The following is a 26,031-nucleotide window of genomic DNA, read 5'->3' as shown; positions in this document are numbered from 1 at the left end:
TGGATTTCCCCCCTAATTTCTAATGCTATTCAGCATGTAGTGGGAGGGGTTTGAGTAGTTGATGACAAGGAACATTTTCTGTAAGCAAACATTCTTTTTGGATGCACCATCCTAGTTTTAATGCAGTTCCTGTCACACAGGTGTGACAAGAATGTTGTAAAATGAATGTTCAGGGACTTTTACTAAAATGTTCAAAACTCCCCTGCTGAAGAATAGCATAAGCAATTTGTTTTACTTTATTGTGTCTAGGCCTCAAATTTGCTGGTGCTGGTTTTACACAAATAAACAGATTTTGCGATGATGTTTACAGATTGATACAGAGTTAAAGGGTCAAACCTTTAGGAAACCAAGCTGCTTAGGCTGGTTTTCTTTCACAAATAGGTTAAGACATTGCTATTAAGCATTTGACATTTGAATTTCCACAATAAATCCTCCACACTATCATATGGCTACAAAGTTTCCTTCAGATGTTTTGAGCAGCGGCTGAACAGATATATTTGTACTCGTCTCCCGTAGTGCAATTTTTTGGAGTCCATTTTCTCTGGGATTCAACCAGCACACAGCTGGGGTCAGAACTGGAATCTCTGTTTATCTGGAGTTTGGAGAACAACACTGGCTTGCCATCTGTCCACATCCAATGCCCCATGGATCCAGTCAGCCCTGCAAACAGAAATTACTCAGTCAAGGTACAGTGAGCGTACAGTTAAATATCTAGTGGCAGTCTCAGTCTCTTCCCTTCCAAACTCAGACAATTTGGCCTATGCAATGAAAAGTTTTGCTTGCAGCTAGTTCAGAACAATGGTGCAAAAGGTTATATTTGTTCTTTATTTCATATATTGACTACTGGTATATCTTTCCACTGTCAATAAGTGGTTCCAAAAAGGAAATCAGCTGCAGGAAGAATTGATACATTTTCATTTAAAATTTGAGTAAAACAAGTAAACATTAAAAATAAATAACAATACAAACTACTAAATAACCTGCTCATTTGAATGGCTTTATGAGACCCCTTGTGTAGTTTAGAAATGTGGTATTTCACAAGTTTTCACATAGTGAATATTCTGTTACATACCTGTCCAAAATGGTTGTTTTCCAGCAAATCTCCACATCCACTTCATGTCAGTCGTGGAGTGAATACCAGCTAACTGGCTGTGGCGTCTAAGGCAGTTTAAGAATTGGTAAAAGAAAGAAAGGAACAAATAAAATAAATACAGATTTGAATAAAAACTAGCTAAATGAACACATGAATTACAACAGGGTATCTTCTTGGCAGTGTTATGGTAAAATTATATATAGCATAGACATAGTGGTGAGATGTGATAATGATATACAGTCAGTATTCCTGTGTATAAGTATAAGTATATATACCAAAGATTCTAGAACAGAGCTCCGCTCTAGAATCTTTGATATACTCTTTTGATCCCGTGAGGGAAATTTGGTCTCCCAATCCGTGAATTAGTGAAACACACTCAGCACACAGTGAACACACAGTGAGGTGAAGCACACACTAATCCCGGCGCAGTGAGCTGCCTGCAACAACAGCGGCGCTCGGGGAGCAGTGAGGGGTAAGGTGCCTTGCTCAAGGGCACTTCAGCCATGCCTACTGGTCGGGGTTCGAACCGGCAACCCTCTGGTTACAAGTCCGAAGTGCTAACCAGTAGGCCACGGCTGCCCCAAAAGGAGGGGGGAGGAGGTGGAGGCATCCTTCCACCAGGCATACACAGATATTTTATACTCTTGGTTTCTCCAACTTCAGTAACCTGCCACCACTTAGTGTGTCCACACACTGGATGCGTTGTGTGTGCGTTGTATGTACTTTCTGTGTATGTTGTGTGTGGAGAACATCTTGATTTCCCTTTGGTTTTCATGAACAGCCAGAGCTGTACCTGAGACAGCATCTCATGCAGACAGAGTTAATGCTTTAAACCATTAACATGGGCAGCAAAACAAAATATCGGACATATTTGTGTTGTCACAAAGTGTTGTTTGCTGTGTAGGACCTACAGCAGAGAGCAGGCATGCTGGGCACTGCTCCAGGTGGCCACTCCTGGGCTCAGGATGTAACAGCGTTTCCTGTAGTGAGTCCAGCCAGAGGGACAGTCCAGACTTAGTGCCTTACTCGACTACAAGGCAGGAGAGATAGAGAGGGAGTAAAAGGTCTGGTGAGTATTCGTTAAGAGAAAAATATAATTTTATAAAAAAAAAAAATCTAGTCATATAAGACACAAAAGAATCTTTGAACGTTAACAAAATAGCTGTCAAGCTGTCAGACTTGTTGTTCTTCCACACATTTTTTCCCACTTTACCTTTCGCTGGCGTTGACGTTTCCTCATGTCAGAAGTATTAAGAGGAGCATCTCCCAAGGGGACCTCTCCCGGTTTGTGCTCACTGAGCAGGTGACCAGTCCAGGACCAGATTGGGGTGATCTCCACGTCTGGATGGACAGGCGGAATCTGATCAGAGTTCACAACTCTCTCCTCCACCAGCCTTAAGGGGATAACCCCGTGGATCTTGTTCACAGAGGATGAGAAACCACAGTTTAGAACCAGTGAGAGCACAGATGACCTGTGAGAGCACAGATGACCAGTGAGAGCCACAGACTTTAGTTTAGAAATGAGAGTGTTGTAAATAGGGTTGTCAATGATGACAACTATATTCAAAGTTACAAAATCCAAGCAAACCTAGGAGACTGGAATTGAAATAAAGTAGAATAGAGCATGACGACCATTTGTGAAAGCTGGTCTTCGTTTTGCTTGTAACTTAAGAGTTCCTACTCTATCTACTTAGGTAGAGTTGGAAAGGGTAGGTAAGTAACAACATACTCTCCAGACTTTTTCTTCAGCCCTCTGCACAACATCTGAGTGAGATACCTAAATCACATTCAAAAGATTTATAATTTATTTTTAAATTCTAAATGATCTATTGATGCTGTTAGAAATGTGACTGGGAAACACTGTCAGACTCACTCTGTGGCTGTTTCTTTCCACCAGTAACCTCTTGCCTTGTCCATGATAGGCTTGGTCCTGTGCTCCCTCCTCAGAATAATCAAGGAAATGCCCATGATTTGGGACATCACCCCTTGGAGGGCGGCCTTCCCATACAGTCCCAGTGTGGGGATCCTGGTTGTGTTCTTTCTTTGGCACAGTCTGGGGTTGATGGCCACTAGGCGGCACTTTTACAGGCAGTTGGTCTTTAGTCTCATCTATAAGATCAGCTGGGTCACACTTACCTAAAACAGAGAACAACACACACCCCAGCATGATGAAGATATCAAGATGTCAAATCCATTAGGAAATCAAATGAATGATATGAATCAAACATAAGCATTTACCTCCTCTTGGGTCAATAATCTCTATAATGGCTCTGTCCATTGGACCCAGAACAGCATTTTTTTGCGCTTTTAGAATCACATCAAACTTCTCATGGTTCTCCTCAAGTCCATCATCTTTCAGGTATATGTTCCATGTTTTTATATTTACACCTGAGCAAGAAGAGTTCGTCTTACTGTTAGCTTTAGTTTATAGCTATAGCAAACTAGAAACAAAGTTAAATGGAATACAAAACAGTCCACAAAGCACCACAAAGTAGTAGATGAACAGATCTAGAGCTTTGTGGACTGTTTTGTATAACAGAATTTTATTTCTGCCTAAGGGGATACTAAAGTAATAGCCTACCAAAGATAGGTTTTATGTTTAACTCAGTTGTATGTGAAATAAAATGTCACAGATCAAGGATCTTCTTTCTAAAAAAATGACTAGTGATTTAAAGATTTCACCTGGATCAAACTGAATGAGTGTAGCAGTGCTATGTGTGAAATCCTTCCCCACTTTAGCAGTATCCTCCTCAACCTGTAACAAAGGAGAGAAGTCTGTGAGAATTGAGAGACTGGGTTCTCAGTGTAGAAGTTGTTGCCAGGGTAACTCTACCTGTATTGTGACGTAAGCAGGGTCTATGCTGTTTCCGCTCCGCGCCACCTGTATGGCCAGAGTGCCTGCATTTTCACAGACTCGGTAACATGTGGCAGACAGCTCTACACGTGACCATCTCATCTCCAACCTAGATGGGACAGTCAAGTACAGTACCTTTCATCAGGAATGGTGAAAGAAAGTAGACATTTCACTTCATCTACCTTCACACAAAAACAATATAACTAAAACTAATTTTTATTTGTTGTTTTTCATCCTACCCTTTATGAGTTGAACATTTCTTCCTTTGCAGAAATGTTAAAAAGTGACAAATCATAGCATATTCACGTGTCACATACACATTATGTATTGGTAAATACATGTTTTGAAAGATTTCTGTATGTGTAAAATCACCTACACTTCAGGCAGCATGGTGTTTCCTGCTGGGTCAGTTACACGGAACTCAAAACTGTCTGCCGTCACCTCCATGTCAGCTGGAATGACGTAACGTATCGCCTTCTGATCCAGGTCTTTCTGGGTGAAGCGACCTTTGATATACCCCCCTGTGGGGAATCATGAGTTTCAGTTTTCATGAAAGCTTATTCTAACTGTAAGGTAGTATAACTGCAGGTATCATACTGTTTGTGTCAGAGCTATATCCCTTCAGACGCATGCAGTCCTACTTAGTGTTTTCGAGCTTGCAACACTTTCAAGGTCAGAAATCAATTCCTGGGCAGAGATTATGGTAAATTTACACTATTACTCTTATCCCAGTCCTCTTACTTGTGGGTAGTTACCTCAGAGGTGTGTCATAGGTTATCAACATCTTCCAACTAATCTATTTCAGATGCACTTGCCTGTATGAGCATTCTCCAAGTGTCCAAAATGTGGGGGCCGAACAATAGTGAACTCTAGTTCTTGGACTGGGCTGTCAGGGTCGGACACCTGGAGGTCCTTAGAGGTGATGTAGATGACATGCTGGCCCTCCTGAAGAGTCTCCACGGTGCTGGGTGTCCCCTTGGAAACCAGACTCGGTGGGGTCTTGTCTAGCTGCTCCACCTTTGGGGGAATGTGGTGAACCCATACCACAAAAAGTACACATGACACACTGTATGAAAAGACATTGAAACAAGAGTACAAATGCAGGAAAATTGACATTTTCAGGGTTAAAAGATTAAGCATTTACATATAAATTTGAAAATACTACTATAACTCCAAATGAAAAGTCAGTTATCATCAGCTAATTAGCGCCCCCACTGGAGATGTACTGATTTTATTACACCAGAAGAGGGCGCTTTCATATTGTGTAATTGGTCCCTGTAATGTAATGGATTCTATCATACACAGCACAGAAAACAATGGGAATTTAATCAGCAGAGCATTACAAAGTAAAACAAATATATAAATTTCTTTCCTCAGAACGATATTGACATAAATACTCCTTAATTAATTTAGACAAATGTTAACTATTGAATATTTACACAATGGGAGAAATAAATGAGTGTGTAGATGAGAGTAGCTCATCATATTCTAATTTGCTGCTAAAATACATAGTCAAACCTAGTTGATCTGAATTGTTGTTGATAAACACCATTGTTAGCCCTTTTGTACTTTCACGTGTGGACAGGGAGGCCTTTAAGGTATTATTTATGATGATACCAAAAGCTCTAGTCTCCAGGGCAGGGAAGGGGGCTGTGCATTCATTCAAGCATTTGCTCTGCGTTCCTGGCCTGCGTTAGTGCATTGCAACTCCAGCCAAGTGACAGAGAGAAGTCTGTCCCAGAGGTCCATAGAGTTTTTCCTGCCGTGTGCTGCCCTCACCTATGCCTCTCTCTCTCTCTCTCTCTCTCTCTCTCTCTCTCTCTCTCTCTCTCTCTCTATCTCTCTCTCTCGCATGCGCGCCAATGTCAGGGCCGTTGGTGTGGGCCATCTTGTTAGCTGCCTCATGAATGGCTCAACAGAATTGCAGAGCAGGGAGCAGGTCACAGGAGAGATCAGGATGGCACGGTGCAACAGAGCTGCACACCTGGCAAGCAAGTGGCTTTCGCTCGCATGACCAGCAGGAGGGCTGAGGTTAACACTTTCCTCTCCTTCACTAAGACAGCATACATGAGGCTGAGGTTAACACTTTCCTCTCCCTCACTAAGACAGCATACAGCATACATGAGGCTGAGGCTAACACTTTCCTCTCCTTCACTAAGACAGCATACATGAGGCTACTCTTTCTTTGTAAATGTCTAGTGGGCTAGAAAAATGCCATGAATTATTTTATTCATGGCACATTATGTTGTGGCACAAAAATAATTACATTACACCAAACATTTATCCCACAATCTATTTTAAGGTTATTGTTTGGCCAGCTTAAATGGGACCCCATGGATGTCAGCACATAGTCTACTCTGACTGACCTGTATGGTGAAGACCACAGGTACTTCCTTCAGCTGGCCATACTCCAGGTAGCCTCTGTTGGTCCTGTCCGAGGGAAGGAAGCTGAACTGATCTATGTGGGCTGGCCCAGCCAGGTGCTTGTAGACCAGGTCCATGTTGTTGATGTTGACCTGAGTGAAGCAGTTCTGGGATAATGTTAAAGGGGAACCCCTTAGGAGCAGATGGCCGTACTGGGGCATTTGAGTGACCGTGTAGGTCAGGTTCTCCAGGGCTGTATCAGGGTCCATCAGCAGCAGGTTTTCAGAGGAGAGGGTCTGGGAACCCCCCTCTGTGACATGTAGGCCTGTGTTGGTGGCCAGAGTCGGGGGGATGCGGTCACTGTGATCTATCAGAAACATCAAGGAGCCAGTCCTAGAGGACACGCCATTGGTGATGACAAAGCTGTGGAATAGAAATATTAAGCAAGGTCAGCATCAGTGAAAGACTGTCAAATTAATTCATTTATTCATATTCATTATTACACATTCTGTTCATTAAATTCAGACCACCTGACTCTGTCAATTCATTTATTTTTTTGTTTGAAGACCCATTCTTTATTAGTTATTGACAACTGGTTTCTGGGGCCAATACCTCAGTGAAATACTGTATACCCAGTTTATTCAGTTACACATTCCAAAACAGATTTTTTATTAATGTATTTAGGTTGTTTTAATATAAAAGTTTGCGAGATTGGATACAAAAATATTTCAAAAGAGATATGTTAATAATAAAGTGTAGGCCCACTTTATCCAAAGATTAATATTGTGTAAATGCTCATCCATTTTATACATAAATAAATTAGATAAATTGTAAAAAAAATTATGTGCAAATAATACACGTTGAATTATATTATATTTAAATAATTATTACATGTCACTGAATCGTAATTCAATTACAAAAATAAATAAATTTGAATATGGCTACAGTATTTCAATAAAGATACATTTAAATATTGCTACACATTTGCTATGGATATGAAATGTATGACAACACAAATCTACATAGAAATCTATAACAAATGTATTCATGTTGTGCACTTATCCTTGTGCATTCGGGCCTGCCCTATTGGCCCATGCCTCAGTGCAGTAGCCAGGGCTGCTGAGTATTAGTGCATGCTCAGCACTGCCTTCTCTTGCCCAGTGTGTGACAGTGACAGGGCAGTGGAGCAGAAAAAGGGGAACAGGGGGATGAGTAGACCTGAGTCAAGTCATTGCCAAGACAATCTGCCCTGCATCACCAACACACACACACACACACACACACACACACACACACACACACACACACACACACACACACACACACACACACACACCACCCTGAAGCCCTGCAGCTGGCATGCGGCAGCCATGGAAAACAGTGCGAGCACCACCACACACAACCTCTTTGAAAGCAGGTCTGCCCGTACCACTAAACTGGTGAAACATCTGGCACCACCATTGTCCCATATTTGCTCAGTAATTGTGCTCAGGGATCCCTGTCGGAGGACGGTTCTCTGGATGCCATGCAAGCAATGCCAGGCAGTGTTATTACGGCCCTAATAATACCCATTCATCATCCGCTGTCACAGCAACACAGAAGGGTGAAAAAATCATCTCGTTGAAAACACCTTCTGCCTCTGTGCTGGCCCAGGCCAGTGCTGTCAGGGGCGAATCTGATGCACAGGTGTTCTCTCAGGTGTCAGCCTATACCAGGGTCTGTTGCCCAAACTGTTTGTCTGCTACACACCAACACACACACACAAACACAAACACAAACACACGCTGTATGTGGAGGCACACATATGGCCGAAAGTGATGTTGGAGCTGCTCCTGCCTGTGCTGTGTGCCGCAAATGGCCGCGCTCCGCGTGGCAGTGTGGCCTATGCGCTTGGCTGGAGCTCGCTGATCTGTTCACCGCTCGGGGGAGATGACAGAAGGGTCGATCATGTGATCCTGAGGTCTCTTTGCCCCTGCTTCTTGGAGATGGGACCCATACGCCTTGCGCCTCTGTGATGGCATGCTTTGGCAAGAGAAGAGGGGCGATCTAAAGCCCCCTCCCACCTTCAGTTTCCCCCAGAGAGGCACCCTCTTTGTGCCCCGTGTCAGGCTTGGCACTTGGCTGCAGAAGGCTGATTTACTCCCAGATGACCCTATGGTGGATCAGAGCCGAGCTTCTGGGTGACAAACGCAAGACATGCACGAAGCGAGCCGAAGTGGACAGGTCATACACCACCACCAAGCTCGGTGTTGTGCCAATTTGGCAAAGAATCCATATCAACCTAGCAAACGTAATCAAATCTGGGGCATTGCTGCTTATCCGTTTGTCCCAACACATTTGTCCCAAGAGAGGTGTGTGTTTGTGAGGATATTGTAATTTAAAAAATCCACAATAATTGGATTTTATTGCAATTAGCATAAACATATGTTGAAATTAAATACCTTTTTTTTATCTGACCTCACTGCACTAAAATAAAGAAAACAATCAACTTTGCAAATATTATTCTTACAGTTTTTTTCAAATGCTTACACACTAAATCTTTACTTGTCTTACAATTTTCTAAACATGTCTTCCAAACATCATAACCCCACACCAAATTTGCAAAACCATACACTAATTCTCAGTGTTTGACTCAGTTTTCAATTGACTAAAACACATTTTGCAAAACACCACACACAATTTTCTACTAAACACACAAAAATCGAACAGGAAGTAACTTGATTTCATTTTTCAAACAACCCATCAAAATGCCACACTAAATAACCAGTGCTTTACTCTCTCTCTTCACATGTGTAAACACTCATTACTTTACTGAACACCATCCAATCATTGCCTTAGTATAGGCCTATGAGTAGACATACTGTACTCTCTATGTAGGTATGGATTGAAATCCAATACGGTTGAAATGTTCAGAAAATTTGAGGCATTTTGCATTTTGTGTGAGCAATTGTGGGTTTTGTGTGTGGAGTTTTGAAAAATAGACACAGAGTTTTGAAAATGTGTGTAAAAAATTGTAAAAAACTGTAACACATTCCTTCCCCATTAGCATGCTTGGTATGTCAGTGCATCAAACAAGTTAGTAGGAGATTTCCTGAGGCATGTTTTCCTCATGCACAGTGTTTCTCAAAATGTGGTCCGGGGACCACTGGTGGTCTGCAAGCTATCCCAAGTAGTCCGCGAGCAGACGTGGTAAAATATAGTATAGATTAGTTGTTTGCAATATTGAACCGACTTGTATGTAAATCCAAACATTTCTGCAACACTGCCTATGTAAGCTATGCCAGTTTAAATCAGAATTCTCTGACACAATACAGTAAGCAAGGTGCAAAGACAATAAGCAAGGTGTTTCAGTGAGTAGATCTATTGTATAATATACTTTTTAAGCTAGGTGGTGCGTGAGGCTTTTTTTATTGGTTAAGTGGTCCCTGGTCTGAAAAAAGTTTGAGAAACACTGATCTGACCTGAAGTGGTCCTGGTCCTCAGTGTGGCTGTTGTCATGGGTGTAGCAGACCCGGTGTGCTGCCACGTCCATCTGGGTGAAGGAGGTCAGTGGCATCCCTGGGTGCTGCACTGCGTGGAGGTGGCCGTGCTTGGGTGGCACTGACACAGCGTAAACCAGCTCCTCTGATGAGCTGCCGCTGTCTGAGGCTAGCAGGTGATCTGTGGTTAGGATGACCCTTTCACCCTCCATCAACTCCACAGGCTTAGTGACCAAAGCAATGTCACCTGTGGCAGGACAAACAGATCGATCACACTTGGGTTGTGGGTTGTGCATCACAGAACAATATCAGAACAGATTCATCGGGCCACATAATTTGTTATGAAAACACACACAGCTACCTCACAGTATTCACAATGAGGCTCAGGTTGCACAATCATTTCAAATGTGTCACAGCGCTCCTCTTTAAATAGAGTACACGCTCACCTATCTGGCAGTGTCCCCACCACTGGGAGAGTGTGGATATGAAAAAGAAATATGAAAATTTAAAGAAGATGAGAGTTATTTTTTTGTCTACTTTGACTATTTGACATTTGAGTGTGTGTGTGTGTGTGTGTGTGTGTGAGTGTGTATGTGTGTGTGTGTGTGTGTGAGAGAGAGTGTGTGTGTGTGTGTGTGTGAGAGAGTGTGTGTGTGTGTGTGTGTGAGAGAGAGTGTGTGTGTGTGTGTGTTTGTGTGTATGTGTGTGTGTGGTGTGTGAGTGTGTGTGTGTGTGTGTGTGGTGTGTGTGTGTTTGTGTGTATGTGTGTGGTGTGTGAGAGTGTGTGTGTGTGTGTGTGTGTGTGTGTGCATGGTGGGGGGTTATGGCAGGGGACCAGTGAGTGTGGGCCGCAGCCAGCTGTTCCTACCCCTCCATCCATTAATAATTCAGCCTGTTCTGAGGTGGCCCTTCCTGGGCTCCACTGCGTTCTCACCTGCCGTCCTGCAGGATGGGCCAGTACTGGGCTGTGGTGTGGGGGGGCTGTTTGCATGACCGTTAAGCTCAATGAACTGGCAAAAGCAGGCAGGCGTCTGAGCAGACCACATTCTGAATTATGAATGGCCAGAGCATTGGTCTGCAGTTAGAATAAGTTTTCATCGTATTCGCTACGGCTGACCCTTGTTGCCTTACTGTGTTGTACTGTTTTGCTCCAATGCAGCATGCTTTCTGTGATTGGACAAGTAAGGCCTCCATCTCCATGGATGGTCAGCCTCAAAGCAACTAACCTCTAAGGATCTGATTCCACTCTACCGTAATAAAAAATTGCATCTGTAATTGATAGTCTAATGTTTGACAACAGACTGTTGGTAAATTGACAGTGCGTTCACGCCTGCAGGCTGTCCTCTCACCTTTCTGGGGAGCGTGTACTGAGATGAAGAAGCTTTCAGGGGGTGAAGGGTTGTCCACATCACTCAGGTAGAACACAAAGCGATCGTGACCTTTGAACCCAGTGAGGGTGGTGTGTTTGTACCACAGTCGGTTCAGCTCCACATCCTCCTGAGTGAAGTTCTGTCCTGGAGTAAGGTCCAGCCATCCTCTCTGTGTCTACTCAGGCAAGCACAAGACCCACACAAACATGAATACAGAGTTAGTTGTGCACAAACCACCTCTGACCAAAAGCCAACACTGGAATGCTCTTTCAATATTTCTCCAATCTTTGCACATATTTTTTTCATCTTTCAATTAACCGGTCACCTTCAGCTGTAGTATGCCAAACTTGGGTCCAGCATTGAGGATGTAGTAGAGTTTATGATTTGGGGTGTCCTGATCCACAGCCTCAAGCGTCACACTGGAGATGACCCTATGACCTTTAGCCTCCATGTCCATACCTGCGTTTCTGCATGGAGTGGGTAGACAACGGGAGCAGAGGAAGAGTGAGGCAACGGATTGAGTCAATGGCACAGTTAAACCTTCTCCGTCTCTTAATGAGTAAATAAATAAATAATCCAGCTGCCTCCTCAGTCCCGCTGCCTCAGAAGGAACAAAAGGCAAGAGGGACTGGCCTGTCAGCCCCAATCCGCAAGGACGCTGAAATGAGGAAGCAGGCGTGTGCCAGAAAGCCAAATTATTTCTGCCGCGCTGGAGCTTACAAGAGGAACCCGTGCCAACGCACTGAGTCAAATAATACAATTCCTGATCTAAGGAAAATTATGAACACACACACACACATGCACACAGAGACACATTGTGGATTAGAGCAGGTCCTGATTTACTCAAGGATGTAACTTAATTCCCAGTCACTCATTCAAGGGGACATGGCAGATTCCCCTGCCACATGTGCAGTGCAGGTTGCGTTGACCCCCAAATCCCTTACCCCCCACCCACTAACCCTCTCTTACACACACACACACACACACACTCTGTCCCAGTCCTGTTCTCCCCCTTCCCCCTGTTCTGTCCGCTTTTTTGGCTGGCAATATGTCCCTGGGCATCCCTACTTTAGCAGCCGTGGCTTTTCATCATTGACTGGTAGGATGTGGACCTGCGCTGTCCCCTGGACTGCGTGCTTGCCATCTGTCAGCTGTATGGTGAAGGCGTCCTGAAGGGTTTCCGTGTCATCGTGCATGTACACGATCTTCATCCCTGCCCATGGGGAACACACAGGGTCAGGAGGAGGCAAGACGGAGGGAAAAAACAAACATGGAGAAAAGGAGAGGACGAAAGAGATGAACACGGTTAGAGGTAGCCAAGCGAGAGGGGTGCATAGACAGGCCATTTTTCTGCCTCTCTGTAAGAGCAAAACATTTAGTTACACCTCACAGTAACAGTATCCATTGTCTTACACCCGTTGACCCAAGTCAGGGTCACAGAGAATCGGGAGCTTATCCCAACCTGTAATAGCTGCAAGACTGGATTAACCTCTGGACAGTGTGACAATCCATTACATTGTGAGCATTTCTCTTTATACACACAGGCCTACTGTATGGCCAGTTCAGAGTTCACCTGAACACCATATCTTCAAACTTTGGGGGGAATCTGATGGAGCCAGGCAGGTGAACTGAGGGACAACATGGAAATTCCTCACTAAGCAGGCAACGTAACTATGCCACTGTGCTATGCTTTTGCAGTACTAAACTGAACTATTTTCCTTTGTTGATTGACTCAGTCTGGTTGACAAATTAGGTAAGATTTTATGACACAGCCTCTAAAATTGGCATTATGTGCTAACGAGCACCTCATTAATGAGCTTCACTAACGACGGGTTCACCTACGACTCTTGAGAGGCCCCCCATGTGCTAATGGGCAGGGGGGGGGGGGGGTTGGTGGAGGTTGTGTGTGGTGGCGGAGCCCTCGCTGCAGAGTGACTGTGAGCTAGTCACGCAGGGAGGGAGCAGTTGGAAGGACTTCTGCAGAGGAGGCACAAGCACCACAGGCTTTCCGTGACCTCTGTGTGCAACATCTGTTCACCAGAGCCAGAACCCAGCCGACGATGACAAACCAGTGTGTCCGGGAAGACATAGGCTGTGTGTGTGTTGGGGGGTTGGGTGTCTGGCCTCGCAATGGGGAGCCAGAACCCCCCCACCCCCCAACACACACACAAAAACAAATTCCAATTTTCCTGCTCTCTGGTCGCACCAAGAGTTGCAAATCTCAGGACAAGCATGTGTAATATAGATACAATGTACTGACAGTAATGGCAATGGCATTCTAAGGCCTCAAAACCATACAGAAACATACATTAAATACTCACTTTAGAAATACACATATTCATGTATGTAAATTCATTCCTAGTAGCCTCTAATTTTTGACCCTTAAAATCCCAAATAATTTACTACACATATAAACATAATATGTTTATATATACATGTTATAATGTAAACTGACTATTAATATTGGAATATTCTTATATAGGTGTTTCAATAACATAGGCGATAGATCGCATCCTCTATTATTGAAACACCAATACAACAAAACTTGCTATAATATCCACTAACATCATCCCAGCATTAGTGTCCCTGTGGTGTGGGAGCATGTGAGGAGTGTGACCTTCTCGGAGCTCTCTGAGGGTGAAGTTGTGGGCAGGCAGGCTGCGGCGCAGCAGCTCCTGGCCCATGTCCTTATAGCGGGTCATCTGGAGGCCGTAGATGCCATTGATTAGGGTGCCATGCTTGGGAGGCCTTGTGACAGTCAGGGTCAGGATGTCAGGAGGGGCGTCCAGGTCCACTGCATCCAAGATGGCCGCTGTCAGCTCTTTCATGCCTCCCTCTGTCACCTTTGGCAGGGAAAGATAAGTTCTAAGTTATTGATGTGTGAAGAGATCTGAAATAGAAGCTATGTCACAGTGTCTATGACAAAAAATATGTCAGAATCTACGTAGTATTATATGAGCATAGTATACAGTGAATAAATGAACAATACTGTCAAATGAAGGGATGTTGTCAGTGTGAATGGCACACAGCATCTGGCCTTATTACATGTCTACAAAGTTAAAATCTTAACAGTGGTGTATAATTAATGTAAATAATCTAGAATGTTGCATAAAAAGTAATGATTGAAAATCAAAGAGCAAGTGGGGCAGGTATAAGCAAACCAAACTTTTGGGTTTGGCTGTTCTTCAGATAATGGCATGTTGTTAACAGCCTTAGAGGAGAAATTCTCTACAACACTCATTAAAGCTGCCCATTTGGCTGTTCTTTCAACTCACAGTAAAACTGTTGAGAAGAAGAGTCGGAGGCTCATCGTTTGTGGGGTTGATGATGATGTAGAATGGCACAGCGGTGGACTTGTGGACCCCATCAGTGACGCTCACCACAAAATGGTCAGCTGTGGGCTCCTGGCTCTGGTGTCCTGCCTGGACGTAGTTGATGAAGCCGGAGTTGAGGTGAAGAAGACTGAAAGACACTGGCCAGAGAAAGGACAGATTACACATGGATGAACATCTGATGCAAATGGTGTGTATGGTTGGTATGTATTGTTTGAATGAATCAACCAAGTGTTAAAACCATCCAGCATAGGGTCCAGCACGAAGCTGATTATGTCATTGTGGATCCTACCATAAGGTGTTTATCACATACCCACTTTAATTCCAGCATTGCTCTTCTCAAACCCAGGGGAGGGAAGGGTGTTCTCAAGGAAGCCATTTTGAGGAGGTGTTTCAAGATGGAAGATAAGTTCATTGGGGTTTGTGTCAGGATCCACAGCTCCCAGAACCCCATGACACAGACAGGCAAAGGAGCCCTCGTCTACTACAAACATATCACCTGCCAATCAAACACACAGTATTTATGGTCAGAACGGTCAGGGTTGCTGTTGTGTTGGTTTATTTTTTCATCCTTCACAATGCAAGAGTATTGTTAATTATAATTTGGGCCCATAAACAACGCAGGTCCAAGTTCTAGAAATTTGATTTGTTTTCTCCTGCAGCCTTACCCTATTCCTCTCTGTCTTTTTGCCCTCTCTCTCTCTCTCTCTCTTTCTCTCTCTAATTCCAATTTCCTCATCCTCGGTTTGCTTCCTGCCTTCGTTCTCCCCTTCCGCTCTTTCGGCTCTTGGCCAGCGCGCTGCCACCTGGGTACTGATAAAGCCATCATGTTTGTGCTTACTGGCATCTGCTCTCATTTACTGCACTGATAAATAATGAATGGAGAAGGGAGGCCACTGCCGGAGTGCGGGAAGGATCAGAATCCGCAGCGAGGCATTGGGATTAGATGACCAGGAGTCTGGGATATAGGTGATAAACCCCCCCATCCGGAGCGAGCCGGAGAAAGCTGGGAAAAGCCGGATTCTTCCCAGTCTTGGCTCACTGTTAATGCTCTTACAAACAAGTCATTTTTCTTTATTCAATGCAAATTAATTACACAAGTCTCTGTTTCTCCTGCTAAACAAGCCCAGCTTTACCAGGCTCCAGTGGCAGCAGGCAGGGAGAATGACTTATTTTTGTGCTATTGTTGTTTGTGTGGGATTATCGAATTATGAGATCATCACGGCGATGGCGCAGGAAAAGCCCATTTTTGCAGGAGCCGAGCCAAAAGAGGAGGGGTGCAAGCGCTCCCTCTCTCACCTAAGAAAGCGACAGTGTCTTTTTTGTTCTCATTGTCCATGCTCATCTCCAGGGGGTCACATCTCTTAAGTACTTTCCTTCCGTCCCTAGACAGTACACACGCCCTGTGCTTTCTCCACACGGTTTCAACACGAATGTAAGGATTTCAGTCCCACCCCCCATAACTATCTCCTACTAACCACTGTGTTTTCCATTGATAACCAGAAAAAGTTTATTTTCACAACAGGGGGTTGCTGTTAAATCTCTGGCTCTGACATCAGCAGCTTGTCCTATCTGCCAGGAATGTAACCCTCCTGTCCTCCCTGAGATGGGTGTCCTGCTCTGATTATGGGCTCCTGTGTGTGTCTGTGGCTGCCTAGCCGACTCAAAAACAAAAGAGACTGACAAAACCACATGGGAAATGAGATGAAAATTGTTGTAATTTAGTGTTTAAATTAATCATTGGTGGAACAGCAAACTTAATTTACCGTGTCTCTTTTGTACACAGTGCGGTCAAAATGAACCACTATCCTCGGTATCCATCGTTTGATCTAAACACTTTCTCATATACTCACCTATGGTCACCGATGGAGGTTTGTCATTAACTGGGGTCACTGTAATATTAAGGTCATAAACAGGGAGGGTGCCATGTAAAGGGACAGGCGGGGGCATGACATCTCCTTGGCAACAGACGTCCTGTCCTCCTGCTTCTCCATCAGACACTATAAGTGTCACAGAATCTGAAACTGAGTGGGGTCCAACTTCTCCCCCTAAAGTCAGGGAAACAGGAAATCATGAGACAGACCTAAAAAAACCATCATGGAGCTCAATTTACAATTTATTTACATCAGGCATTGTCACAATAATTTGATTTGAGCCATGTTGTTTGTGACTGATTAGATTAAAATATGTATTGTAACCATGTGTGATCTACACTCTATCTATATCTATGTGTACAGTCACTAGACTACATCTCACTGTACTGTATTATACTGATACTTTAACAACGTATGCAGCTTACAGTACATTTCGTTTTCCTAGATTCATGCAGTGACCCTTCACTGCAAAATCTGTGTCTCATAACATTGATCAGCATATATCAACCATAAAAATTTCAAACTGGCCCTACATTGCATGTTTACACAGAATCATTACATAGATTCATATGGTCTATAGATATTCTGACGGCGCCATCAAATGTATTTCAAAATGCATCATTTTCTAATGGGGTTGCACGCCACACCTGTGTGTACATAGTAGATAATTCCTTGTAGGAGGTCTTGCTGGGAGAATTTGTCTACAGGGCTCCCTCCTCTGTGTATTTCTCCATGGCTGGGGGCTCTGGCCAGCATGTAGGTGAGGCGCGCGTCATCGCTGTCTGCATCTGTGGCAAACAGATACTCCACCGTAATCTGCACACGGCCACTTTCTGCACAGGACAGGCCAGCACGCAGCCCTGGACCCAGCTGTGGGGGCTCATCGTTCACAGGCATGACCTGAAAAACAACATTACATTGCGTCACAGACTTGAAATGGCGGGTTTAGGAATCAACCCGGGGTGACCGACTGCCAGCCGGTGACACTACCACTCCTCCACCACGCTCATTGTAATGTAATAAAAATATGGAAAATAGGGAAAAAATAAAGACTAATTTCTAATAGCATTTTATAATAGCATTAATTTATTTATTTTCGAGGTCCAATTACTTCATTTGAAATATAATTGAGAACTTGGACTAGACCTTACCTGTACTAAAAGCTCAGCCTGGGCAGAGCTGGTGCCATCTGTAACTGTAAGGCTTAAACTGTCCTTCAAAGTCTCAGAATCATCATGGATGTACCTGCCATCACAGAAAAAAACTGGGATAAATGGTCAGCCAAATGGTAATTTTTCAGCGGTTACATCAAAGCAACCGCTTTGTAAGTCATTTTTTGAAGAGTTTCACACAGCAGCCTTCAGTAAACATCACCCTACACCTGATTGATTATTCAGCGTAGTGAGAACCCACAGAGAATGGGAATGGTTTGATAGTGCATGTAAAACCAGCACAGCGCTTCATAACTGCATGGGTTACAATAACTCTGACACAAAGACAAAAAATGAAGCAGGCACCCAGGTGCTAAGCAATAGTTTGAAGACGTCCAGCAGGTGTATGGGACGTCCAAAGTGCTGCGTGCATTCTCAGCGCTCTCTCCCACCTGACTCGCAGAGCTCGGATGTCCAGCAGGGAGAAGCTGTGGCCCTCTGGGAGAGGGGACCCCTGTAGCTCCAGCCTCCCGTGCTGTGGAGGAGTATCCAGCCTCACTCTCAGACCCTCAGGAAGGGTATCCACATCCCGTATCAACAGGTGTTCCTCCGTAAGGAACACAGCTCCACCCTCCTCCACTCGCAGCAGGTTGGTGAACATCTGTGGGGGAGAGAGAGGGGAGGCCAGGCAGGGGAGAACTCCTCAGAAGAGTTGACCAAAGTTTCTCTTGTTTTCATCTTACAATAGTGTTAAATCCTTTCAAAGAGCCCAATCCATTTCCAGCTCCATCGTTCCCTATAATCTAGTTTTACAAGAATGCTGTATGTTGTATTGAGCTCTTAACATTAGCATAGCATCAGATCCTTTAAGTTGGTCTGTTGGATTGTGAGCTCACAAGACTCATTTTAACTCATTTGTAGTTACTAGTACAGGACAGTAACATTGCAAGGACGCAAGGATCAAATAACTGGCATTTGTCATTAGTAGTTTTGACATTTTGAAGTAGGTCCGCTCAATCAGTATTTTCCACTCTGAATAAATAAATCTGCCATATATTGACCGTTTATACCATAGCAAAAAAGCATTAGATCATATGTATATCATACACCAAAATACATCTCATTAGTGTCACATACCTCTGGTTTCTGGTTGTCCACCGGTAAGACAGTGATGTTGAAGACGAGGCCACTGAGAGTGCCTCCATGTTGATCACTGACAGAGAAGACAAACTGCACGTAGAGAGGCTCCAGCCCGATGTCCTCAATCGGAGGCATGTACCCCACTTTATGGTGATTTACCGCATTCTGAGAGAGGAGTCATATCAATGTGACTTATTATCATCAATTCTAACACTAACACCAATATGATTACATATCAGAATGTATGTATTTCAAAAATAAGAAGATTTGTAGACTGTGTAAACTGAAACAATGAATATTTAATTCTATTGCAGGTTGAAGGCATTACCTGTGTGAATGACTTGAGCACTGGCACCATATAATCCTTTTTCATGGTATGGGTGGTATCTGTGAAGAATAATCTTCCTGCATCTGGCATGCTGAAATGTTACGATGATCAGTCATAAAAGCATACATCTCATAAAAATCTATTTTTAGCATTTAGACTGAGAAAGGTTTTGGTTTAAACTGAATATCTGTTATATCATACTTGAAAAGCACAAGAGCATAATAGTATCAGAGTACATTTAAAGAGATAAAATAAATCTCTTGAAATGGGACTAAAAATCTCACCCGGGCTTGTTGAGACTGAAACAGGGTTGTGTAATAAAGTAGGCAAGGTCTGTGTCCCTGTTTTCTGGGTCCCTAAAGTGGAGGTGATTCTGTGTGAGGTAAACCACCTCCGTCTCCTTCACAGTGATAAAGCGCACCGTTCCCGACACTTCCACAGGCAGCTGGTCTTTAACAGGGAACACGTGGACCACCACTGTCTGCAGGGTGGTGAGGGCATTTGCAGATAGATACACAGAGATAAATATGAATTAATTTTTTAATGGGATAAATTAGCTGCTTTACTAACAGTATACACAAAATAAAGCTACTTTACTAATTAGTCTTGTTTAAGAAGTGAGCACTGGCCTGTCGATCCGAGAGGTTGGGAGGCTGATGACTGTCAGAGAGAATGAACTCAAACGAGTCCTCAAACACCTCCTCCCCTGAGTGCCTGTAGTAGATCAGGCCCTGAAACAGGTCCCTCTGCAGGAAGCTGCTAACAGGGACTCCTACAGAAGACAAATCTAGTCATGCACTATTCTGTACATTCCAATCCTCAATCAAAAACATAAAAGATTGTTATTTACAGTAATAATTCATACAAAAGCAGGAGATGTTCTTGTATGATGTAGATATTTAGTCAGGGTTCAGACTGATCACAACATAATTACATGATAATGATTATGCTGTGTTTGTGTGACATGGATGCACAAGTTGATGTTTTGTTCAAGGGCGTATCACAATACTGGGACAGTTTACCTGCATCGTACACGGAGGTCTTTTTCACCACCTCCCCAGCACGTGGCTGAGTGACCAGCTGGTACAGGATGTAGTCATCACTGGAGTCCAGATCTGAGGCCAAGAGCATGTACTCCTCCACACGCACCAGCCCTCCTTCCTGTACCTCAAAGGCCACATTGTTTATAAGAAAGGGAGGTGTGTCATCTTTTGGCAATATGTTGATGGGGAACTTATGGCGAGTGCTATGACGACCATCAGTGATGCGGAAGATGATGTAGTCTCGGGTGGTGTCACTGTCGGAGTGTTGGTACACCACCACACCCTCACGAAGATCCTGAACTTTAAACATGAAGCCTTTCCCACCTAGGGAGAACAATAAAGCCACTCAGTCTAGTAAAAGATATGAAGAGTTATACATTACATTCATTCTTGTTACAATGCCATCAGTGATTGACTGAACTTATGACACTAGCTTGTGTTCTTCAATATGGACATCTCTCTAACTTGTGTGACAGTCACCCGTGGCTCATGTTTTAATCACTTACCTATTCCTCTGTGATTTGATATATTTTGTTTTCTTGGGAGGGAGATTTGTCATTCAACAATGATTCAATTTTTTGAACATAACAAGCTTTCCTTTTGCCCAGAGGCACTCGTGCTGGCTGAGGCTACTCCCCATTGATGGAAAAACAAAAAGAAAAATGGCGTCCTTCCCAGGCAGTTGCATGGCTGCCCACCGCGAGGCTGGGACCACTCCTGCTTGCCAGGGAAACAGAAGGGCAAGGTCAACAGACAGATTGAGTGAAGAATAGTTGCCCAGCGAAAACCTAATTAGCAACTTTACCAAGGGAAACAGCGGTCGCAAGTCCAATGGAGAAACAACTTAGTAATTGGGCCCAAAGGTGGCTGTGGGCAGCAGGCCCAAAAAACGGGGGGACTGTGTCCAACGGAGGCACCAGACTCAGAGGACAGTATGTGGGAAGGGAGAGGCAGCTTTCCATTTGGCTGAAGGCGTTGGACCCACCTATCATTTACTCTCCCTAGTGGATGAGTTGTCGAGTCGGAGGTCCAGGTGAGCAATTCCCAGTCCCAACCAAAGTCCTCCAGAGAAGAGGCAAGAGCGAGTGGTGTTGGACCATGACTTGCCACATGCAGTGGAGTCTGTCCAACATGGAGACAAGCGTGGGGTCTTTGAGGATGGGAGCCAAACTTATGGAGTAGCCTCCTCCCTCCCGTCTCACTTTTCCTATATCAGCTTATAAAAAAAGAAGAACGTAAACAGCAATTAAAGTTGCACCGTGCTGTTGTGAGTGGGAACAGTTGTTTGAGCGGGAGGCTGCTGTTGATTAGACAACCCTGAGAAAAGAGACATGAGAGGAAGTCCAGCCCTGGTCCATGTGACTGGAGCCACTCCAGCGCTACAGTCACAATAACAAGCTACTGCCAGAGAGCCTCTCCACACAGACTGTCTGCACTCAGACAGCACATGCTGGCCTCAGCTGCCTTTCATACTCTCCTTTGTAAAAAAGCCCAGGGCTAAAACATGTCTTCTCCCTTTGGGCCTTGTAGACATGATGGCCACAAATGGAGTAGCAGAGTAGTTTTCATATACTGTGATACCAATTTGAGGTTATATTCTTTCATATTCTTCGATATTCTTTTTAGTGTGATGTGAGTTTGGTGACCACACAAAGATATGATACCTGTTCTGTCTGAAGCCTCTGAAGTGACCTGATTGTCCCCAGTCCCCAGTGCTGGTCAGAGTCAGTGAGAGGACGGTGGGTTGGTGGGGGATGGTAGAGCAGTGCTTCTGCCCCTTGTGCAGTGCGGCATGTAATGGCATAAGTCTTGACAATCTGTTTCATTCTAGCACTGTGAAAACAAAAGGCCTGTCTTCCCCGTGTAGCCAAGCAGAAGGACAGATGCCCGCCACTCTGGAGACGTCTTTGGGAGCACCCCCGCGTATCCACTGACCCACCCCTGGGGTCTGTGTCGGCGGCCCATTTTACACCTGATTAGCAAACACATGCAGGCCACCTTGCATATGTACCGCCACTGGTGTGCATGAGTGAAAACGTACGTTCCCAGCAGAGTGGGCAGCGCATGAGGAGAGCAGAGCACAGGACCGGTCACATCTCTTAACACAGCTATACAGAACACTGCTCAAGTTCATATAGCTTATTGTCATGTACTCATAAAAGGAATTATAAGTAATGAAAGTATTGTGCTCAACAGCCAGCTCAACTTTAAAGAATAAATTAAAAGTAGCAATTAAAAAGGTATATTGTGTTTATGTATGGGGGGGGGTGTGTAATGCTGATATGAATCTAATTTTTTATCTAACACCATTCTGTGGATATGCAGTTAAGCATGCAGAAATGAAATGCATACTGTACTTAAACTACATAGTGCCCTCAATATGTGACCAGTACATACTTAATCAAAAGCTAAACTGTCACATTGTCCCATTACAGAGAGAAAACAGGAGGCTGACCCTAATAAATATGATGCAGCTACCTGTAAATATGACACCCACCCACCAAGACAGATCATCCACTGACAGATCAGTAATAAAAAATCCTTAGAAGCGTCTATAGTCTTCCATAGAAATGTTCCATATCCTGCTATGTGATTTCTTTGCTCACCTCGGACACTGAGTTTGCCATGATGAGGCCCATCCACAGCTACCAGAGTGACTGCTTTGATATTGTCATTATCCACAATCTGCAGGTTCTCCCAGGCGATTGGCCGAGACTGACCCTCTAGCAGATCCAACCCTACAAAATGGCAAATGTTTAATTTCAGAGTAAATTCTCAGCATTGGCAAATAAAGGCTCTTATAAAGGCTCTATACAGCACCGACAGTTTCATTGGAAAAATAAATGGAAAATACCTAGTCTAGAGCTACCATGACAATAAACAGATTGCTATTTGCTGTATTCTGGACATACCCATGTTCCAGGAGACTCGAGGAGCATTTGTTTCTGCTGCACGGATTGAAAAATGAACCATGATTGGGGAACTGGTGCCAAAGGAATCATCAATGGCCTCAAATTCAACCTGTTGAAATGGTCCAAAATAGTCATGTTGAAAAGACAGTTTAATGGTGATGGCCATAAGCCACATGTGAAATCAAACCATGAGTAATTTTGCAGATATTGTAAACATTTGATTGGAACACCTAAGCAGACCTAACCTCATAGTTCCTGCGGCCACTGACACTGCTATTGGGTGGCTGATAGGCAATCTTCATCTCATTTAGGTCCTGCCAAGAGAAGGAGCCAACTGGCTTGGTGTGGTCATCCAGGTGGGTTATGTAGCCATCTGCAGGGGGTTTTGTCACGTTGAAGACCAGCCGAGCCTGGGGCGTCTCATGGTCCTTGGCGTCCAAAGCGGCAGTGGTCATGGGAGTGAGGATGAACTGGTCCACCTCCAATATGAACATGGACATGAAGGCTGCATTTGGAGGGTGGTTGGCCATTGCACCATGGATCAAGACGGGCAGCCACACGCTTTCTGCCTGTCATAGACAATCAAGAAGGAAGAAATGCAAAAATGGAACTGGAAAAAGGAATACTGAATTCAGGTATCAGGTTCTTGTTTCCACTTTGCAGTTGTTCCACTTTTTAACATGCTAAAACATGATAAATATGCTGTTACCTCTAACAGAGCCCGAGAGGTTTTGTCTCTCAGTTCTACCCTGATGGGAATGTAATCGATCTCTGGTGAGGGTGGACTCAGATGTTGGTACTTCAGACGTGAAGTCAGGAACTCAGTGCAGGTAACCTTCAGAAAGCGTACCTCCCTGTTACCATGGAGACATGGTCTGTTTCCGGGGCAAGAGAGGCTGGCTTGTCTACCTTGAGTAGATAGAAAAATTAGAATAGAAAAACAATATGTCATAACTGGAGCATAGAGAGGCATAGCTGGTAAAATTCAATTAATGTAGGCTATTATGTTTTTAATGTGATGAATGAACCAGCACCTGCATATCCACACTTAGCTCTAAATAGCTGATAAAGAATGGTCAGAAGATCAGGGGATATAGCAATGAAGAAGATCAGATAGATGAAGTTCAGTACAGATAGCAATCAAAATAACTGATTATATGTACAATTTGGGATTTTGTTTCACATAATTCATGGCAAGATAGAAACAAAATGTCTTGTGTGGAAACTCTGAATAGCTTTGTAGATTTTTTAGTAGACACAATACAATGTAACGGATATTGTAATTACAGTTTCCAATCTGAAAAGATTATAATTAACAGATAGCTAACTAATTACTCAGCTACAACCAGCTACTTACCTATAACTACTTAACTAATAACTACCTAGCTTCTGAGCTACTAGGCACCAACTTTTTCAAATCACTTCTGAAACAACTATGCCCGAGTTTAGACTGCTTTAGTTGATGCTGTGTATGCACATGAGTACCTTCCGATAAGAAGGCGAAATTTGAAATGAGATGTCACTTGTTTTTCCTAGAGACCCTTAAGAGAAATAAGGCAAGATACGCATGGAAAAAGAATAGAAAAACAGAGTCTTTTGAGATCTTAGGTTAAACTTAAATTGGACTTGGGCTGAGCAGTAACTATTTCGCAGCTTGTCCCCCCCACTGAAAAGCATATTTCTTTGAGATAATTTATACACCATATTACCAAGGTATTTTTTGTATGAAATTATTCACCTTTTCGTGGTCCAGCATTTAGAGCCTCTCCTTGGTCTGCTTGGGTAGGATCCTCTTTGACCAGTTGCCCCAGCATTGGAGCATTAGTCTCAGAGGTCAAAAGTCGCACTGTGCAAACAACCTCTGGGCGAGTTGGAAAGGTCAACACTCTGCTGTCTAGGGCATTGGAGAGGCCGTAGAACTCCTGAACCACAAGGGGAACACTACCAAACTCCACGAGTTTGCTGCTGCTCTCCTTAATCCTAACTCTAAGTAGGAATGTCTCAATATACGTATCAGTATCTGTGAAGCTAAAGAAGAAACAATACAGTAATTAAGTTAAAGCAATGAGGCAATTCATTTAGGATATAGTACTAATTGAAATTCTGTTATGCCCTAAAGGAGCAAGTTGATGGCAAACATTATGTAATCTCACTAGATGTTATATACCTTATATATTCTTTTGTCCTGTCTTATATGTCTCATATGTTGTGTTATGTCTTATGTGTCACTATGCCTGCATAGGGAAATTGCCCCTCGGGGATAAATAAAGTTTTTTGAATTGAATTGAATATACCACCTGTAGACTCTCAACATGACAGTATCTTCTTCTAGTAACGGGCTGCCATTGTGTGTGTACATCACTTCATCAGGTAGAAACTGGCAATCAAATACCTGAGGATAGGAAGTGCAAAGGTTCTATGTCCGTTCCTTACTTTTCAAGAGTCAAACTTAACATGTATGCTAAATGAATACAGAATCACTGACAATGGAGTAAATGGAAGCAACCCATCTGAAAATTAGATGGATTATTCCTAGAAGTCGTACCTGAGGGGTGAGCTTGCCCACCCTCTGAGTGACAGGTTCATTGAGAATCACCTCAACCTTGCAGGCGTCTGTCTCCCCTGTGGCCTTCAGCTGTAGCTCTTTATCCGTCACAAACACAGACTGGCCTCTAGTGACCTCCAGGCCCAGATTCAGTCGCACCAGACTCTCAGCTCTTGCATAGTCCAAGATGGCTACTAGTATAAACAACACCTGTTGATAGCTGACCACCTCCATTTCTTTCAGAGTCTTCTGGACAAATATTTAGACTTGACGAAGTTCTCTATTCTGTTGTACTTCCCAGTTTAGGCAACAGTGGGTTAAGTCCAGTGCCCAGTAACTTTAGTCCCGTGGCCTGTTACCGTAGTCCTGGTTCCAGCTACTCATGTCAGGAAAACTCCCTCTATGATCTGATAGTCATGATCAAACAGCTAAAATGAAAAGAAAACTTTAAAACTTTATTTTACAGACTCTCAGTAAATATTTCTCAATCAGACTCTGTAGAGGCATACTGAGTATAGTGGCAGCCATCTTGGTAAATGTTTTACC

General features: G+C 43.7%; 1 protein-coding gene across 1 annotated transcript; it reads right to left on the bottom strand.

The window, feature by feature from the left end:
• Window positions 1-272: 272 nt before the first annotated feature.
• frem1b (Fras1 related extracellular matrix 1b) lies at window positions 273-26,031 on the bottom strand. Its single transcript, XM_076275977.1, has 35 exons — window positions 25,486-26,031; window positions 25,238-25,332; window positions 24,679-24,968; window positions 23,650-23,849; window positions 23,186-23,509; window positions 22,941-23,049; window positions 22,635-22,766; window positions 20,008-20,352; window positions 19,615-19,757; window positions 19,270-19,466; window positions 18,986-19,076; window positions 18,655-18,822; window positions 17,970-18,178; window positions 17,518-17,611; window positions 17,014-17,266; window positions 16,346-16,540; window positions 14,806-14,991; window positions 14,436-14,632; window positions 13,778-14,003; window positions 12,229-12,373; window positions 11,486-11,627; window positions 11,140-11,335; window positions 9,773-10,037; window positions 6,314-6,734; window positions 4,763-4,964; window positions 4,324-4,468; window positions 3,927-4,056; window positions 3,776-3,848; window positions 3,332-3,481; window positions 2,967-3,229; window positions 2,823-2,870; window positions 2,307-2,510; window positions 2,005-2,123; window positions 1,073-1,158; window positions 273-660 (listed from the first exon to the last, which is right to left on the bottom strand). Exons 1-35 carry the CDS (start codon window positions 25,717-25,719, stop codon window positions 464-466), a joined length of 6,474 nt encoding a protein of 2,157 aa, XP_076132092.1. The 5' UTR covers window positions 25,720-26,031; the 3' UTR covers window positions 273-463.

The sequence above is a fragment of the Alosa pseudoharengus genome, unplaced genomic scaffold, assembly GCF_046254945.1.
Source record: "Alosa pseudoharengus isolate Yale_2024_CS ecotype anadromous, Long Island Sound unplaced genomic scaffold, YU_APseudo_1.1 YU_APseudo_1.1_scf_11, whole genome shotgun sequence".
In the NCBI taxonomy this organism is placed as follows: domain Eukaryota; kingdom Metazoa; phylum Chordata; class Actinopteri; order Clupeiformes; family Clupeidae; genus Alosa; species Alosa pseudoharengus.
The sequence above is the reverse complement of the archived record's forward strand: the minus strand, read 5'-3'. Positions and strand labels throughout refer to the sequence as shown.